The 19,958-nt window shown below is 45.4% G+C and overlaps 1 protein-coding gene across 1 annotated transcript in view; it reads left to right on the top strand.

Annotated features, from left to right (window-relative positions):
- LARGE1 (LARGE xylosyl- and glucuronyltransferase 1) overlaps positions 1–19,958 on the top strand; it is a 587,913-nt gene that overhangs the window by 557,768 nt on the left and 10,187 nt on the right. Inside the window, exon 13 of the mRNA XM_027107480.1 lies at positions 19,105–19,251. Within this exon, the coding sequence (XP_026963281.1) occupies positions 19,105–19,251 (147 nt within the window). The remainder of the gene's footprint in view (positions 1–19,104; positions 19,252–19,958) is intronic.

The following is a 19,958-nucleotide window of genomic DNA, read 5'->3' as shown; positions in this document are numbered from 1 at the left end:
CTCATCCTTGACCTCAAGCCTAGCAGAGCTGATAGGTACATAAGCAGGCACTCTGCGTGTTATTACCACTGCCACCACCCGCCATCCTCGGTGAGCAGAAAAGTCCAGGACGATGCCCACCATCCCTAATCATTAGAGAACTGCAAATCAAAACTACAATGAGGTATCACCTCACAGCTGTCAGAAGGGCCAGCATCAAAAAGTCTACAAGCAATAAATGCTGGAGAGGGTGTGGAGAAAAGGGAACCCTCCTGCACTGTTGGTGGGAATATAAATTGGTACCACCATCATGGAGAACAGTATGGAGGTTCCTTAAAAGACTAAAAATAGAACTACCATATGACCCAGCAATCCCACTCCCAGGCATATATCCAGAGATAACCATAATTTTACAAGATACATGCATCCCAGTGTTCATAGCAGCACTATTCACAATAGCCAAGACACAGAAGCAACCTAAGTGTCCATGGACAGAGGAATGGATAAAGAAGATGTGGCACATATATACAATGGAATATTACTCAGCCATAAAAAAGAATGAAATTATGCCATTTGCAGCAACATGCATGGACCTAGAGATTATCATACCAAGTGAAATAAGCCAGAGAAAGACAAATACCATATGATAATCACTTACATGTGGAATCTTAAAAAATGATACAAATGAACTTGTTTACAAAACAGAAACAGACTCACAGACATCAGAAACAAACTTATGGTTACCAAAGTGGAAAGGAAGTGGGGAGGGATAAATTAGGAGTTTGGGATTAACATATTCACACTACTATATATAAAATAGATAATCGACAAGGACCTACTGTATAGCACAGGGAACTCTACTCAGTATTCTGTAATAACCTATATGGCAAAAGAATCTGAAAAAGAATGGATACACGTATATGTATAACTGAATCACTCTGCTGTACACCTGAAACTAACACAACATTGTAAAACAACTGTACTCCAATATAAAATAAAAATAGAAAAGTCCAGGACGAACCAGTCCCAGAGAAGATGTAGCCCCATCATCAAGGGGGACGCATCAAGGCCAACAGAGGTGGGCAGGGGAGGTGCAGGGAAGCCAAGTTCTCTAATTGGCTGCACGCAAAGCCTTAAGAGAAAGCGTGATACTGTTCTGGGGTTTCAGAAACAGACACGCACTCCAGCACAAATTTCTTTCCCTCCTCCCATTCCTTGTAATATAACGTTCCTGTGAGTGAGTCCTGGGAACTTGTATGAGCATTGCTTGGATTCCTTACAACACAGGGTTGATTAAACAGTGGGCTCTCTGACATTTGATGCCGTGGACATCTGAGGCTCAGAGAGCCGATGTCTCATTCTCTCCTGGCATCTTGACAGCAGCCCCAGTGCCTTCGGCCCCATGGTTCCGAGCAGTTTGTCACCGGTCAGCACCAACCTCAGCCATTCATTGCACCAACACAAAGAAATCAGCCCAACCACTTCTGTTACAGGAGTGGAAGCTCTCGTGTCTAGAGAGTGAGGATCTCCATCCCTGCCCAGGGAGTAGGGGCAACAAGATGTGTCCAGACGGTAACCAGCATCAAGAGGGCTGATGCATAAAACAATTACCCTGATCAAAGCCCAAGAGGGTGGGAAGATGTTCTCCAGAATTCTGGGACGTTGTTCTAAAGCTAAGGGCAGCGGGAGTGGTCTTTAGCACCAAGTGCAGAGAAGTCAAGAAAGATGAGAAGGGAGAAGTCTGTTGGATTTGACAGTGAGGGGACATTGCCAACCCTGGCCTGATCCAAGGAGTCAGAGGCAGACTGTAGTTGTTAGAGAAGCTAGTGGATGGTAAAGAAAAAAAAAAAAAGAATCAGTGCAGGAGGCTCAGTAAGCCAGGAGGTCGACGCCCGTCTCTGCACCTCCAAACACTACCTGTGTTCTGGCCTCTGCCCAGTTAGCCACTACGATGTGGGATCCACCATTGGGATGCCATGTAAAGCTCATCCGCATGCAGGCTGCAGCCTCCTGCCATCTCCCTCCATCCCCTCCCTAACCTCTCCCACCAACTGCCTTAATCCATGAGCTCCAAGAAGCTCATTGCTCCAGCTGCAAAGTCACCACATTAACAGACTTGGTCCACGTAGATCCTGTGATTATTGATCTTTCCAGGTTATTTCTACACTGGTGCAGCCTTAATTCATACAATGATGATTTTATCATCATCATCATTTGTCGTTTTAATGCAAATTACTTAATCTCTCAGAGTTTGAATGTCTTCTTCAGTAAACTGGGAATACTAGTACATATGTCATAGTATATCAGCAGTGATTCAAGGAGTAATGCCTATAAAGTGCCTGGCACAGTGCTTGTTACTGAAACGTTGCAAACACTTTTTTTTTTTTTTTTTTGCGGTACGCGGGCCTCTCACTGTTGTGGCCTCTCCCGTTGCGGAGCACAGGCTCCGGACACGCAGGCCCAGCGGCCATGGCTCACAGGCCCAGCCGCTCCGCGACATGTGGGATCTTCCCGGACCGGGTCACGAACCCGTGTCCCCTGCATCGGCAGGCGGACTCTCAACCACTGCGCCACCAGGGAGCCCTACAAGCACTTTTGATTACTGTTTATTGACCACTTACAATGTACCAGGTGTGTTCTAAGAAATTCAGTTCCCCTGGATCCTATATGCTTTCTTATTTCCAAATTTTGCAAATACCTTGAACCCCCTCCCCTGACTGGCTAACTTCTGCTTTTTTTAATTTATTTTTGGTTGAATTGGGTCTTTGTTGCTGTGCACGGGCTTTCGCTAGTTGAGGCAAGGGGGGGCGGCTACCCTTTGTTGCGATGTGCGGGCTTCTCATTGCAGTGGCTTCTCGTTGCGGAGCACGGGCTCTAGGCGTGCAGACTTCAGTAGTTGTGGCTCGCAGGCTCTAGAGCACAGGTTCAGTAGTTGTGGCGCACGGGCTTAGTTGCTCCGTGGCATGTGGGATCTTCCCGGACCAGGGTTCGAACCCATGTCCCCTGCATTGGCAGGCGGATTCTTAACCACTGCACCACCAGGGAAGTCCCACTTCTGCTTTTTAGAACACAGTTCAACTAATGGCATTTTTCACAGAACTAGAACAAAATATTTTGAATTTATATGGAAACACAAAAGACCCCAAATAGCCAAAGCAATCCTGAGAAAGAAAAACAGAGCTGGAGGAATCAGACTCCCTGCTTCAGACTATACTACAAAGCCAGAGTAATCAAGACAATATGTTACTGGCACAAAAACAGAAATATAGATCAATGGAACAGGATAGAGAGCCCAGAAATAAATTCATGCACCTATGGTCAATTTAACAGAGAAAAGACACCGAGTCTCTTGTAATACTGTGCACTGCAGATTTGCCTGCCTGTGTCTTTCCAATTCTGTCTTCCTAGGTTATAGGTCCACGAATGAGCCTGCTGGATCATATGGTAGCTCAATGAAAAGCCAGTCTCTTCAATAAGTGGTGCTGGGAAAACTGGACAGCTACATGTTAAAACAAATGAAATTAGAACACTCCCTAACACCATACACAAAAATAAACTCGAAATGGATCAAAGATCTAAATGTAAGGCCGGATACTATAAAACTCTTAGAGGAAAACATAGGCAGAACACTTTTTCACAGAAATCACAATGGTATCTTTTTTAATCCACCTTCTAGAGTAACAAAAATAAAAATAAATGGGACTTAATTAAACTTAAAAACTTCTGCACAACAAAGGAAACCATAAAACGAAAACACAACCCACAGAATGGGAGAAAATATTTGCAAATGAAGTGACCAACAAGGGATTAATCTCGAAAATATACAGACAGCTCATGTAGCTCTATGTCAAAAAAACAGGAAGATGGCAGAAGAGTAAGGCGTGGAGATCACCTTCCTCCCCACAGATACACCAGAAATACATCTACACGTGGAACAACTCCTACAGGACACCTACTGAACGCTGGCAGAAGACCTCAGACCTCCCAAAAGGCAAGAAACCCCCCACGTACCTGTGTAGAGCAAAAGAAAAAAGAATAAACAGAGACAAAAGAATAGGGACGGGACCCTCACCAGTGGGAGGGAGCTGTGAAGGAGGAAAGGTTTCCACACACTGGGAAGCCCCTTCGCGGGCAGAGACTGCGGGTGGCGGAGGGGGAAGCTTCGGAGCCGCGGAGGCAAGCACAGCAACAGGGGTGTGGAGGGCAAAGCAGGGAGAGATTCCCGCACAGAGGATCAGGGCCGACCGGCACTCACCAGCCCGAGAGGCTTGTCGGCTCCCCCGCCGGGGCGGGCGGGGCTGGGAGCTGAGGCTCAGGCTTCGGTCGGATGCACGGAGAGGACCGGGATTGGCGGCGTGAACACAGCCTGCAGGGGGTTAGTGCACCACGGCTAGCCGGGAGGGAGTCCGGGGAAAAGTCTGAACCTGACGAAGAGGCAAGAGACTTTTTCTTACCTCTTTGTTTCCTGGTGCGTGAGGAGAGGGGATTAATAAAGAAGCTCCAGAGACGGGCGCGAGCCGCGGCTAAAAGCACGGACCCCAGAAACGGGCATGAGACGCTAAGGCTGCTGCTGCTGCCACCAAGAAGCCTGTGTGCGAGCACAGGTCACTATCCACACCCCCCTTCCAGGGAACCTGTGCAGCCCGCCACACTGCCACGGTCGCAGAATCCAGGGACAACTCCCAGGGGAGAACGCATGGCGCGCTTCAAGCTGGTGCAAAATCCCGCCGGCCTCTGCCGCTGCAGGCTCGCCCCGCATCCGCACCCCTCCCTCCCCACGGCCTGAGTGAGCCAGAGCCCCCGAATCAGCAGCTCCCTTAACCCCGTCCTGTCTGAGCGAAGAACAGATGCCCTCCGGCGACCTACACGCAGAGGCGGGGCCAAATCCAAAGCTGAGCCCCTGGGAGCTGTGAGAACAAAGAAGAGAAAAGGAAATCTCTCCCAGCAGCCTTAGAAGCAGCGGATTAAAGCTCCATGATCAATTTGATGTCTGTGGAATACATGAATAGACAACGAATCATCCCAAATTGAGGAGGTGGACTTTGAGAGCAAGATTTATGCTGTATAGCTTTGCTTCCACCATTTGTCCTAGGGTTCTATCCGTCCGTCTTTGATTTTTTTTTTAATTTTTCTTTTTTCTTAATAATTATTTTTTATTTTAATAACTTTATATTTTATCATACTTTATTTTATCTTCTTTCTTTTTTTCCTTCCTTCCCTCCTTCCTTCCTTCCTCCTTCTCTCCCTCCTTTCTTTCTTGCTTTCTTTCTTTCTACTTGACTAATTCTTTATTTCTACTTTTTCTCCCTTTTATTCTGAGCCGCGTGGATGAAAGGCTCTTGGTGCTGCAGCCAGGAGTCAGTGCTGTGCCTCTGAGGTAGGAGAGCCAACTTCAGGACACTGGTCCACAAGAGACCTCCCAGCTCCACACAATATCAAACAGCAAAAATCTCCCAGAGATCTCCATCTCAGCACCCAGCTTCACTCAACGACCAGCAAGCTACAGTGCTGGACACCCTAAGCCAAACAACTAGGAAGAGAGGAACACAACCCCACCCATTAGCAGAGAGGCTGCCTAAAATCATAATAAGTCCACAGACACCCCAGAACACACCACCAGACGTGGACCTGCCCACCAGAGAGACAAGATCCAGCCTCATCCACCAAAACACAGGCACTAGTCCCCTCCACCAGGAAGCCTACACAACCCACTGAACCAACCTTAGCCACTGGGGACAGACACCAAAAACAACGGGAACTATGAGCCTGCAGCCTGCAAAAAGAAGACCCCAAACACAGTAAGATAAGGAAAATGAGAAGACAGAAAAACACACAGCAGATGAAGGAGCAAGATAAAAACCCACCCGACCTAACCAATGAAGAGAAAATAGGCAGTCTACCTGAAAAAGAATTCAGAGTAATGATAGTAAAGATGATCCAAAATCTTGGAAATAGAATGGACAAAATGCAAGAAACATTTAACAAGGACCTACAAGAACTAAAGATGAAACAAACAACAATGAACAACACAATAAATGAAATTAAAAATACTCTAGACAGGATCAATAGCAGAATAACTGAGGCAGAAGAACGGATAAGTGACCTGGAAGATAAAATAGTGGAAATAACTACTGCAGAGCAGAATAAAGAAAAAAGAATGAAAAGAACTGAGGACAGTATCAGAGACCTCTGGGACAACATTAAATGCACCAACATTCGAATTATAGGCGTTCCAGAAGAAGAAGAGAAAAAGAAAGGGACTGAGAAGATTTTTGAAGAGATTATAGTTGAAAACTTCTCTAATATGGGAAAGGAAATAGTTAATCAAGTCCAGGAAGCACAGAGAGTCCCATACAGGATAAATCCAAGGAGAAATACGCCAAGGCACATATTAATCAAACTGTCAAATATTAAATACAAAGAAAACATATTAAAAGCAGCAAGGGAAAAACAACAAATAACACACAAGGGAATCCCCATAAGGCTAACAGCTGATCTTTCATCAGAAACTCTGCAAGCCAGAAGGGACTGGCAGGACATATTGAAAGTGTTGAAGGAGAAAAACCTGCAACCAAGATTACTCTACCCAGCAAGGATCTCATTCAGATTTGATGGAGAAATTAAAACCTTTACAGACAAGCAAAAGCTGAGAGAGTTCAGCACCACCAAACCAGCTTTACAGCAAATGCTAAAGGAACTTCTCTGGGCAAGAAACACAAGAGAAGGAAAAGACCTACAATAACGAACCCAAAACAATTAAGAAAATGGGAATAGGAACATACATATCGATAATTACCTTAAATGTAAATGGACTAAATGCTCCCACAAAAGACACAGATTGGCAGAATGGATATAAAAACAAGACCCATATATTTGCTATCTACAACAGACCCACTTCAGACCTCAAGACACATACAGACTGAAAGTAAGGGGATGGAAAAAGATATTTCATGCAAATGGAAACCAAAAGAAAGCTGGAGTAGCAATTCTCATATCAGACAAAATAGACTTTAGAATAAAGACTATTAGAAAAGACAAAGAAGGACAATGATCAAGGGATTGATCCAAGAAGAAGATATAACAATTGTAAATATTTATGCACCCAACATAGGAGCACCTCAATACATAAGGCAAATACTAACAGCCATAAATGGGGATATCGACAGTAACACATTCATAGTAGGGGACTTTAACGCCCCACTTTAACCAATGGACAGATCATCCAAAATGAAAATAAATAAGGAAACACAAGCTTTAAATGATACATTAAACAAGATGGACTTAATTGATATTCATAGGACATTCCATCCAAAAACAACAGAATACACATTTTTCTCAAGTGCTCATGGAACATTCTCCAGGATAGATCATATCTTGGGTCACAAGTCAAACCTTGGTAAATTTAAGAAAATTGAAATTGTTTCAAGTATCTTTTCCGACCACAACGCTATGAGACTAGATATCAATTACAGGAAAAGATCTGTAAAAAATACAAACACATGGAGGCTAAACAATACACTACTTAATAACGAAGTGATCACTGAAGAAATCAAAGAGGAAATTAAAAAATACCTAGAAACAAATGACAATGGAGACACGACGACCCAAAACCTATGGGATGCAGCAAAAGCAGTTCTAAGAGGGAAGTTTATAGCAATAACAATCCTACTTTAAGAAACAGGAAACGTCTCGAATAAACAACCTAACCTTGCACCTAAAGCAATTAGAGAAAGAAGAACAAGAAAACCCCAAAGTTAGCAGCAGGAAAGAAATCATAAAAATCAGATCAGAAATAAATGAAAAAGAAATGAAGCAAACAATAGCAAAGATCAATAAAACTAAAAGCTGGTTCTTTGAGAAGATAAACAAAATAGATAAACCATTAGCCGACTCACCAAGAAAAACAGGGAGAAGACTCAAATCAATAGAATTAGAAATGAAAAAGAAGTAACAACTGACACTGCAGAAATACAAAAGATCATGAGAGATTACTACAAGCAACTCTATGCCAATAAAATGTACAACCTGGAAGAAATGGACAAATTCTTAGAAATGCACAACCTGCCAAGACTGAATCAGGAAGAAATAGAAAAGATGAACAGACCAATCACAAGCACTGAAGTTGAAACTGTGATTCAAAATCTTCCAACAAACAAAAGCCCAGAACCAGATGGCTTCACAGGCGAATTCTATCAAACATTTAGAGAAGAGCTAACACCTATCCTCAAACTCTTCCAAAATATAGCAGAGGGAAGAACACTCCCAAACTCATTCTACTAGGCCACCATCACCTTGATACCAAAACCAGACAAGGATGTCACAAAGAAAGAAAACTATAGGCCAATATCACTGATGAACATAGGTGCAAAAATCCTCAACAAAACACTAGCAAACAGAATCCAACAGCATATTAAAAGGATCATACACCATGATCAAGTGGGGTTTATTCCAGGAATGCAAGGATTCTTCAATATACGCAAATCAATCAATGTGATAAACCATATTAACAAATTGAAGGACAAAAACCATATGATCATCTCAATAGATGCAGAGAAAGCTTTCAACAAAATTCAATTTATGATAAAAACCCTGCAGAAAGTCAGCATAGAGGGAACTTTCCTTAACATGATAAAGGCCATATATGACAAACCCATAGCCAACATCGTCCTCAATCATGAAAAACTGAAAACATTTCCACTAAGATCAGGAACAAGACAAGGTTGCCCACTCTCACCACTCTTATTCAACATAGTTTTGGAAGTTTTAGCCACAGCAATCAGAGAAGAGAAGGAAATAAAAGGAATCCAAGAATCGGAAAAGAAGGAGTAAAGCTGTCACTGTTTGCAGATGACATGATACTGTACGTAGAGAATCCTAAAGATGCTACCAGAAAACTACTAGAGCTAATCAATGAATTTGGTAAAGTATCAGGATACAAAATTAATGCACAGAATTCTCTGGCATTCCTATACACTAATGATGAAAAATCTGAAAGTGAAATCAAGAAAACCCTCCCATTTACCACTGCAACAAAAAGAATAAAATATCTAGGAACAAACCTACCTAAGGAGACAAAAGACCTGTATGCAGAAAATTATAAGACACTGATGAAAGAAATTAAAGATGATACAAATAGTTGGAGAGATATACCATGTTCTTGGATTGGAAGAATCAACATTGTGAAAATGACTCTACTACCCAAAGCAATCTACAGATTCAATGCAATCCCTATCAAACTACCACTGGCATTTTTCACAGAACTAGAACAAAAAATTTCACAATTTGTATGGAAACACAAAAGAGCCCGAATAGTCAAAGCAATCTTGAGAACGAAAAACGGAGCTGGAGGAATCAGGCTCCCTGACTTCAGACTATACTACAAAGCTATAGTAATCAAGACGGTATGGTACTGGCACAAAAACAGAAATATAGATCAATGGAACAGGATAGAAAGCCCAGAGATAAACCCATGCACATATGGTCACCTTATCTTTGATAAAGGAGGCAGGAATGTACAGTAGAGAAAGGACAGCCTTTTCAATAAGTGGTGCTCAGAAAACTGGACAGGTACATGTAAAAGTATGAGATTAGATCACTCCCTAACACCATACACAAAAATAAGCTCAAAATGGATTAAAGACCTACATGTAAGGCCAGAAACTATCAAACTCTTAGAGGAAAACATAGGGAGAACACTCTCTGACATAAATCACAGCAAGATCCTTTTTGACCCACCTCCTAGAGAAATGGAAATAAAAACAAACAAAGGGACCTAATGAAACTTCAAAGCTTTTGCACAGCAAAGGAAACCATAAACAAGACCAAAAGACAACCCTCAGAATGGGAGAAAGTATTTGCAAATGAAACAACTGACAAAGGATTAATCTCCAAAATTTATAAGCAGCTCATGCAGCTCAATAACAAAAAAACAAACAACCCAATCCAAAAATGGGCAGAAGACCTAAATAGACATTTCTCCAAAGAAAATATACAGACTGCCAACAAACACATGAAAGAATGCTCAACTTCATTAATCATTAGAGAAATGCAAATCAAAACTACAATGAGATATCATCTCACACCAGTCAGAATGCCATCATCAAAAAAATCTAGAAACAATAAACGCTGGAGAGGGTGTGGAGAAAGGGAACCGTCTTGCACTGTTGGTGGGAATGTAAATTGATACAGCCACTGTGGAGAACAGTATGGAGGTTCCTTAAAAAACTACAAATAGAATTACCATATGAACCAGCAATCCCACTACTGGGCATGTACCCTGAGAAAACCATAATTCAAAAAGAGTCATGTACCAAAATGTTCACTGCAGCTCTATTTACAGTAGCCCAGAGATGGAAACAACCTAAGTGTCCATCATCGGATGAATGGATAAAGAAGATGTGGCACATATATACAATGGAATATTACTCAGCCATAAAAAGAAATGAAATTGAGCTATTTGTAATGAGGTGGATAGACCTAGAGTCTGTCATACAGAGTGAAGTATGTCAGAAAGAGAAAGACAAATACCGTATGCTAACACATATATATGGAATATAAGAAAAAAAAATGTCATGAAGAACCTAGGGGTAACACAGGAATAAAGACACAGACCTACTAGAGAATGGACTTGAGGATATGGGGAGCGGAAAGGGTAAGCTGTGACAAAGCGAGAGAGAGGCACGGACATATATACACTACCAAACGTAAGGTAGATAGCTAGTGGGAAGCAGCCGCATAGCACAGGGAGATCAGCTCGGTGCTTTGTGACCGCCTGTAGGGGTGGGATAGGGAGGATGGGAGGGAGGGAGGTGCAAGAGGGAAGAGATACGGGAACATATGTATATGTATAACTGATTCACTTTGTTATAAAGCAGAAACTAACCATTGTAAAGCAATTATACTCCAATAAAGATGTAAAAAAAAAAGGAAAGAAAAGAAGACATAATATGTATAATTGAATCACTTTGCTGTACACCTGAAACTAACCCAACGTTGTAAATCAACTATGCTTCAATAAAAAATAAATTAAAAAAAGAAAACAAGCCAATTGAAAAATGGGCAGAAGAACTAAACAGATATTTCTCCAAAGAAGACATACAGATGGCCAATAGACACATGAAAAATACTCAACATCACTAATTATCAGAGAAATGCAAATCAAAACTACAATGAGGTATCACCTCACACCAGTCAAAATGACCATCATCAAAAAGTTGACAAATAATAAATGCTGGAGAGGGTGTGGAGAATAGGGAACCCTCTTACACTCTTGGTAGGAATGTAAATTGATACAACCACTATGGAGAACAGTACGGAGTTTCCTTAAAAATCTAAAAATAGAACTACCATATGATCCAGCAATCCCACTCTGTGGTATATATCCAGAGAAGGCCATAATTCAAAAAGATACATTCACCCCACTGTTCATTGCTGCACTGTTTACGATAGCCAAGACATGGAAGCAACCTAAAAGTCCATCACAGATCAATGGGTAAAGAAGATGTGGTATATATATATATAATCAATATTACTCAGCCATAAAAATAAGAATGAAACAATGCCATTTGCAGCAACATGGATGGACCTAAGGATTATCATACTACGTGAAGTCAGACAGAGAAAGGCAAATACCACATGATATCACTCATGTGTGGAATCTTTTTTTAAAGAAAGGTAACAAATGAACTTATTTACAAAAACACATTTACAGATATTGAAAAAAAACCTGTGGTTACCAAAGGGGAAAGGTGGAGGCGGAGCGATAAATCAGGAGCTTGGGATAAACACCCACACACTACCATGTATAAGGTAGATAACCAACAAGGCCCTACTGTGTAGCTCAGGGAACTCTACTCAATCCTCTGTGATAACCTATATGAGAAAAGAATCTAAAAATGAATGAATATATGTATGACTGAATCACTTTGCTGTACCCCTGAAAATAACACATTATAAAACTGTACTCCAATAAAATTAAAATTTTTTAAGAATGTATCATCTTAACCCATCTATACATTTTTAAGTGTATAGTTTAGTGGCATTAAAAGAATATTCTCATTGTTTTGCAGCCATCACCATCATCTATCTCCAGAATTCTTTGTGCCTTCAAAACTGAAACTCTGTAACCGTTAAACAGTAATTCCCCATTCCCTCTCTGCTCAGTGCCTAATAATCTTTAGTATATTTTTTGTCTCTATGAAAAAATGAAAAGGACATACAGCTCAGTGATGGGAAGTTCCACACCAGAGAGTCTACACTTCTGCCTCTCTGCACTTTGGACTCTGTCAGGACAGAGGTTTTATCTGTTCACCCAGCTCTGGACTCAATATTTCTGGTCTGGCTTCATAAATATTCACTAATTAATGAATATATTATCTTAGTTCTCTTCATAACCAAGCCTGTGAAGTATTTATTATCATCAAGATAAGGAAACAAAAGCCCAGAGTTAAGAAAATTGCCCTGATTACACAATTAGTGAAGCGGTATTGAGATAGAATCAGCATCGTCCGATGTGGAAGACGGTGCTCTTCTTCTCACTCTTCAGCCTCTCTTCAAACTGGCAGCCCCTGAGAGAGACCCATTCCCCACATGTACTGAAAATCATTTTAGTAGCCTCCTCTTGAAACATCAGAATATCTGGCCATCCCATAAGGTAGCACCTGTATTGCGTCAAGGGCCTCGTAATTGACCTCCCAGCTTCTACCCTAGGCGACACTACAGTTGGCTCTCAACACAGCAGCAGAGTGATTCTTTCAATACAGAAAGCAGGTCCTCTCACTCAGCTTAGAGTTCCCTGGCGGCTCCCCATCTCACTGAGTAAGATCTCAAGACCTTTGTATTGGTTTCCTGTTGCTGCTGTAAGGATGCTGAAAAGGGTCTGTGGAGGCTAAAATCAAGGTGTCAACAGGGCTGCTCTCTGGAGGCTCTAGGGGAGAATCTTTTCTTGCTGCTGGGAGGCCACCCACATTCTTTGGCTTGTGGCCACATCACTCCAGCCTCTGCTTCCTAACTCCCTCTTAGAAGGATGCTCTCTGTTACACTGAATCCACCTGAATCATCCAGGATAACCTTCCTATCTCAGCATCCTTTGTCACATCTGCGGAGTCCCTTTTGCTGTGTAAGGTAACATAGCTGCAGGTTCCTGGGATTAGGAGGTGGTTTTCACTGGGGGAGAGGCGGGGGAGGCATTTGCCCACCACACCCTTCAGTGATCTGTAAGGCCCTGTATGATCTGCAGCACCCTCCCCCTCCACCATGGCCTTTCTGGTCCCCTTCCTCTCTCTGTTCCTTGCTGTGCTCTTGTCATTAGGACCTTTGCACTGGCTGTTTCCCTAACCCAGAAAGCTCTTAACCCAGGTCACCACATGGCATGCTCCCTCGCTTACTCCAGGTATCTGTTTTAGATATCCCCTTCTCCATGACGCCTGCCTATTTAAAAGTACAGCCCATTCTCCACCTCTGGCGTTCCTAACCCAGCTCCGTTCTCTCTCAGCAGGTCTCACTTTCCAACACACTATGTGATTCACTCTGTTCTTCTCGTCTGTCCCCCACGTGTAAAATGTCAGCTCCCCGAGGGCAGGGATTTCTGCCTGTTCTGTTTACCAGTGTATCCCAAGTGCTTCAACAGTGCCTGGCACAGAGTGGAACAAGCGAGGAACCAATGAAAGAGCGAAGTGGGAGAATCCAGCGTGGGCGCCAGGCTTTATGAGCGCGGTCAGGCTGGCATAAGAGGGACGGACACTCATGCCGATGGCCAGCGCACATCAGTGCTTGTCACCTACCAGGCACGGATTAAGCATTTTACATATAGGAGCTCATTCAGTCCTCACAAACACCCTCTGAGATTAATGCTGTGATCACCATCCCCATCTTTACAGGCAGAAGCTGGGGAACAAAGAGGTTAAGTAATCAGCCGGGTTGCAAACCTAAGCCTCCCAGCCTCAGAGCCCTCATCTTCACCACTGATGAGGTGACGTCATTAGAACCACACAGCTCATCCCTGTTTCTTATTTCTCTGAGACACTTTCCCATAATCTCTTCATGCCAGGAACCTGGGCTGTTTTCCTGGTGACAGAGACCTGCCTCTAGGGCAAAGGATGGAGTTAAAGAGAGAGGAAGAGGGTGTGTGTGTGTGTGTGTGTGTGTGCGCGCGCGCACGTGCATACGCGGTCAACTGCCAGGGTCAGTCTTCAGGTTTGGTCATTTTAAGCGCCAGGAAGCCCATCTACCTAACAGTGTACTCTTTCGTGCTGTTTCTTCAACTTAGCGCTGAGCCCCATGAAAGCCTGCAGTCTCTGCCCACCTCCGTCCCCTCAACTGGCGCAGGAAGCCTTGCTACTCACATCCCCCACCCCCACCCCCCCACAAACTCGGTCACCAGTTTTACCAAATGGGAGCAAAAAAGGCCATGAACTATTTGCATACTTGAGTAAACTAGCACGAGAGGCTGAGGGGAAAAGATGCACGGGAGAGGAGATGGGGGACTTGGAAGACAGACACCACCCAGTTCACAGCTTGCTACCAGGTCGGCCCCACCAGACTGGAAGGGATGAATTTACTGTGTCAGAAACACCTGAATTGTTTTTGACATGAGGAAGGACTCGGGGAGCTGGCTGGAGACCGAAATCAAATAAACTCTGTTTCCATAGACAGGCAGGCCGGCAAGCCAGAAATCTGTCCTGGTTGTGGGCAGTTTGTGGCCTTTTCTGAACCCTCTGCCCTCGTACTTTCTCTTGCACCAGGCCCAGCGGGAAGCTGAGCTGGGAAGGGGGATGCAAGCTCACTTGTTACTCAGTTATTCCACGTCAGGCGCATGCCTGGCTGTAAATGATTATTTCATCCTCACAGCAGTGCTGATTGGTAAGAGAGGAGTGTTACCTCCATTTTACAGATGGGGAACCTGTGACTACAGTGTCGCCAAGGTCACAGGAGGGTGGCAGGCAGGACCTGAACCCGGTGCCGGCTGCCTCTGAGTCCCTGTGTTTGCCGTGCTCTGTTACACCAGCAGGTTTCTCATTTACTTCCGTAGCTACCTAGGGTGTCTTTTTACTTCTGTAGCTACCTAGGGTGTCTTTTACAAGTTTTCAGTCCAAAAATGTTCTAGTAGGTTTGTGAATATTTTCGAAGGGGTCCTGGCCAAGGGCAAGTGGATCAATCAGGATTCTTCAGAGAAACAGAACCATAGGATGGTTAGATATGGCTGGATAGTGATTTTAAGGAATTGCGATGACTGGCGAGTTCGAAATCCATAGAGCAAGTCAGTAGGCTGGAAACTCAGGCAGGATTTCTATGTGACAGTTTGGGGGCAGAAGTCCTTCTTTCCCAGTTAAGCTCAGTTTTTGCTCTTAAGGCCTTCAACTGATTGGAGGAGGCCCACCCACATTATCAAGGGTAAGGGCCTTAAAGTCAGCTGATTCTAAATGTTAGCCACATCCACAAGATACCTTCACAGCAACATCTAGACCTGCGTCTAAGGCAAAGGGGTATTATAGAAGCCTCTTCTTGGAATAGAAGATAATTGCCCCTCTCATGGTCCCTGTACATAGGGGCAGCTCTGAGCTATGCTTCCCCGTGTGAAGCCCTGGCCGGGACCGACTGTTTAACCAACCATCTGGGCACCACAGCCCAGCCTAATTGACACATGCAAGTAAGCATCCAGAACAGCAGCCCTCATGTAGTCAGCACCTAGTGTGTGACAGGCACTGCGCCAGCACTTCTGCACGCACCGTGTGCTGCTTCTCATCAAAGTATTTAACCCATGCATGAACTCGGAGACTCAGAAGGGTTTAAGTGACTTGCCCAAGAGGAGTGGTGGAGTCAGCTAGAAACCACATTTGCCTGGTTACTACCGTACCGGACTGCCTTCCAAAATCTTCAGTTTGAATACTCTAGATGAACCAGTCCCAGAGAGATGGACGATGGGACCCAGAACCACTTAGTGGGTCAGAGCTGGCTCCCAGGCCAGCCTTCCCACCTCGCCATCCTGCCCTCCCCTGCTCCTGGAAGATTCTGCACTGGAAACCCTCCATCCCCTGCTAGACTCGCTTCCCAGGTAGAGCATGGCCACAGACCATGCAACTCCAGGTGGTCCGCGGGCCCAGCCAAGATAGTATATGCCAGCGGGACACAGCCCAGGAGAGCCCAGGCTGCCATTACCGTCTCAAGGAACAGATGTGCTCAGAGTCGGTGCCCTGAAACCACTTTGTTGCTGAAACAACTTCATAATGAGACCCATTCAGGACATCGGTATCAAAGCCTCCTTGAACTGAGGCTGAAACGGACTTATCTAGCGACAAATCCATCTCCATGGCATTTTGTGTTTTAGCGAGATGAAAGGGAATTTGCAGAAAACACTTGAGGGTCTGATGCTCTCTGTGCAGAGGGAAATAAGGTTTTCTGGGACTCAATTTTGTAGGGCGTGCTGCTGACCAGGTCTGCTTACTCGGGGCCTTGCAATATATTGGTGGTTTTTTTGCAAGCAACAGAAACCAGTGCTAGGCACTTAATTAAACTGAAAAGAAATCACAGGGGGGAAAATGTTGAATGGTTTATCTTACGGAATCAAAGTAGGATTTGGAAAACCAATACTTGAGACCATAATTAACCCTGGGCAGCTCCGGGCCACTCTGCAGTAGAAGTTCAGAAACCTCTGAGTGTTGCCTGATGTTAGTGCAAGTCGGCTCTGTGATCTCCAGTCTCTGCATCTGTTCAGATTTCCAAGAGTGAGAAACTAATTTGCTCAGCCCAAGTGTCTACCCCTGAACACCCGGCCCTGGCCAGGTCTTCACATGTGTCAGCATAGCTCAGAGCTGCCGACTATGTACGGGGACCATGAGAGAGGGAATTATTTTCTATTCCAAGAAGTGGCTTCTATAATAACCTTGACTGTAACAGTAATGTGGGGTTTATATAGATAGACACGTCCATGTTCATAGATCTCTATGTCTATTGTGTATGTGTGTACACTTCACCATTCCCTCCACAGTTCAGCCCTCCTAGCCTCCCACTCCATTTCCATAGCAGTCGTATCTTCAACTAATTAGCTGCAAATGTAATCTAGAGCCCCAATTCAGAGACACTTGCCCTTGGGCCTTAAGCATCCTGAGACATTTCAGATGAAAACGTAAGCACCAGGTGGGAAGAGACTTTGGATGTTTTGTTCTGTATTTCCAAGTGCCAAGCACAGTGCCTGGCACGTAGTAGGTGCTCGGTGATTGTTGAACGAATGGCAACCACCCGTCAGTGCTGGGACATCTTCCCTCCTCCCTCCAGGGGCTTCGCCATCTTGATCCAAGGGTATTCTTTAGACCCATGTGTCCCGTCCCTAACACCCATATCTGTAAATAAGGTACATACCTGTCCTGGGGGAAAGGTAATGAGCTCCAGCTCTGCCCATGTCCAATGTAGGGTTGATATGAAAGAGAATGCTTGGCCATCAGTGAGGAAACTTCGGGTGTTTGTATGAAGTCATTGCTTAGAGAAGACAGAGAAACGCACGCCAGAACGGGGTGGCTCAGACCTCTGGTCCTCCAACCAGCTACATATAGCTCACCCAGATTCCATCTTGGTGTCATCGTTTATGAATCTCCCCTGAAGTAGTGACGTGAGACCCATATATCATTTGGTATATAGTTAACTTAAGCATAACTATAAAGAGTGAACTGCACTGATATTTGGAGGATTCCCACGTCAATTTCCAGTCCATCTCAACCACCACCTTTGCCCTGGGAGCTGGTGAGACCTCTTAACCAAGAGTGGTTTCCAAGACCTGCCCTTATCCCGACCTGGTCTGGGTTCCCCCTCATTTGTTGCTTCCAAACCCTGCTGCCGGTCTTCCTGGACGGCCACTCTGTTCTTGTCCCACGCTGGCCGGGGCTAACGTGTTACTTCCTCGTAGGGTGACGGCTCTTTGCAGACCAGCCCCAGTCCCTGCGTAGGCACAGGCTCAGAGTCCTGTTGAGTGAAGTGACTTCTTACTTCAAGCAGTTGTACTGCTCTGGAGGGCTGCTGCTTCCGGTATTTTTGCAAAATGCCTTCAACGCCTCGCATTACCCCAAGGAAGACTGCTTTCTCTGTCTCAGAGATAACGGGCAGACGGCCCAGGCTGGCCTGAGACCTGAGGGTCAGTGGTCTGAGCAGGAAGCCCGCATGAAGTATCAAAGCCACGGCCAAAGAGATGCTGGAAGGTGAAGCCAGGGAATAGGACAGCACCGCAGTGTAACAGGGACCATTTGTCGCTTCCAGCCTGCCACGTGCCAGGTGTACCAAACAGTACTAGTATTTCTGTTACCTTGTCCGGTCTCCACAGCACCTCAGGGGCGAGATATTATTGCCCCATCTTAGGGAGGAACCTGAGGTCGTGAGAAGCTAAATCCCTTGTACGATATGGCAAGACTCCTAAAGCGGCAGAGCCAGGATTTAAGTCCTGTCTGTGTCCATTACAGGCCTCGTGCACTGTGACCTTTCTGGGCCTTTCTCTCTTTCAAAGGTTGGCCACAGAGCTGGGCCATGGCAGATAAATCCATAAGGCAAGACATGGGTCTGAGGAGCAGAAGGCCAGGCTCAAAGGCCAGGAGTGAATGAGGGGATGAGGGATAGCAGAGCTCTGGTGCATTGGCTGCTGGCTGCGTGGGGTGTGTCTGGCCATTTTGAAGTCTCAGGATCTGGAGGAGGGAAAGGATGGAAGAGTCACAGAGACGGGACCCACAAACGCCCAAGTTGGTGATCACCTCATTCGCTTTATGTCCAGCTCTCCCGTGGCCAGTGGTGCGCTGGGAGCGTGTGGCCAACCCAGCGGACCCAGCAGGTGGGCAGATCTCCAAACCCTGTGCGTCCCGGACGCTTGGCTTTTGCACTCATCTCTGACAGGGGCACACACTATGAAAGTGAGGGAGAGCCCCCAGCCTCTCTGTTCACTCTCCAGGAAGACTCCGCTCTCTGGTCCAGAGACAGCAGGGCTCCCGAGTGGCGTTGGACCAGCTACCTGGCCTCCCCGGGCCTCGGATCCCCCATCTTTAACCCGAGAGGCTGACCCCTCCCTGTGCCAACCACCTCCACTCCGTCCCGTGGGGAAGGCCTCTGCCTGGCATCACAGGGACCCTGTCTCTCTTCCTGCCCACTCTCCAGGAAGTCTGTCATCCAGCTCGACCTTGCCAACACCAAGAAGGTGACGATAGTCCCTGCGTTCGAGACGCTGCGCTACCGGCTCTCCTTCCCCAAGTCGAAGGCAGAGTTGCTGTCGATGCTGGACATGGGGACCCTCTTCACGTTCAGGTGAGTGGCCCTCACTGCCGCCTCCTGGGGGAGGGGAAGCCTGAAGCCCTTCTCGCTCCTGGGAACCCAGGCGCCAGAGCTGCTGGCCCAGACAGTTGTCATGGCATTAGACCATTTTAAGGCCAAAAAAAAGCACCACTGGCCCCACACTGTGTGCTTGGAGTGTTGTTTTTTCTTCCCACGTGCCATGCGCTTTTTGTACACGTGTGATCGACCTTTGTGTCCACATGCAAGGACAGGAACGCTGGGCAGGGCAGTTAGCTTATTTCTTTTCCTACTTTACTCAGTTTAAGTTCTGCTCCCGTCTCCTGGCTCTGATTCCTCTCTTGGTTTATTTGTCCATTCAGTCATTTGGTAAGCGTGTTTCGTTGTGTTAGTGCCGTGGAGGCCGTCTCCCTTTTTCTTGTGGGTGGTCTGTTCTCCGAGGTCCTCGGGCCTGGGATGGGCAGCAGTAGCTTCAACCACTCAAGTCATCAAGGTGACTCCAAGGTTGGACACAACAGATGTGGCAGCTGACTTTCCTGTTGCCCGAGTGACAGTTTCAAACAAACCTTTCATTTCCCTGATTTCCTAGTACCCTAAGTCCTGCAGGAACATTGCAGAAGGGCTACCCTTCCACCTGTCCAAAGGGCCCAGAGAGTCTGCAGGATAGCACAGGTGCCGATGGCTTCTGTCTGCAGGGGACAGGCTACAGCATTCAGGGTAGC

Source organism: Aethalodelphis obliquidens, unplaced genomic scaffold (assembly GCF_003676395.1).
Source record: "Aethalodelphis obliquidens isolate GAN/ISIS:26980383/991018 unplaced genomic scaffold, ASM367639v1 scaffold8, whole genome shotgun sequence".
Taxonomy (NCBI): domain Eukaryota; kingdom Metazoa; phylum Chordata; class Mammalia; order Artiodactyla; family Delphinidae; genus Aethalodelphis; species Aethalodelphis obliquidens.
The sequence above is the reverse complement of the archived record's forward strand: the minus strand, read 5'-3'. Positions and strand labels throughout refer to the sequence as shown.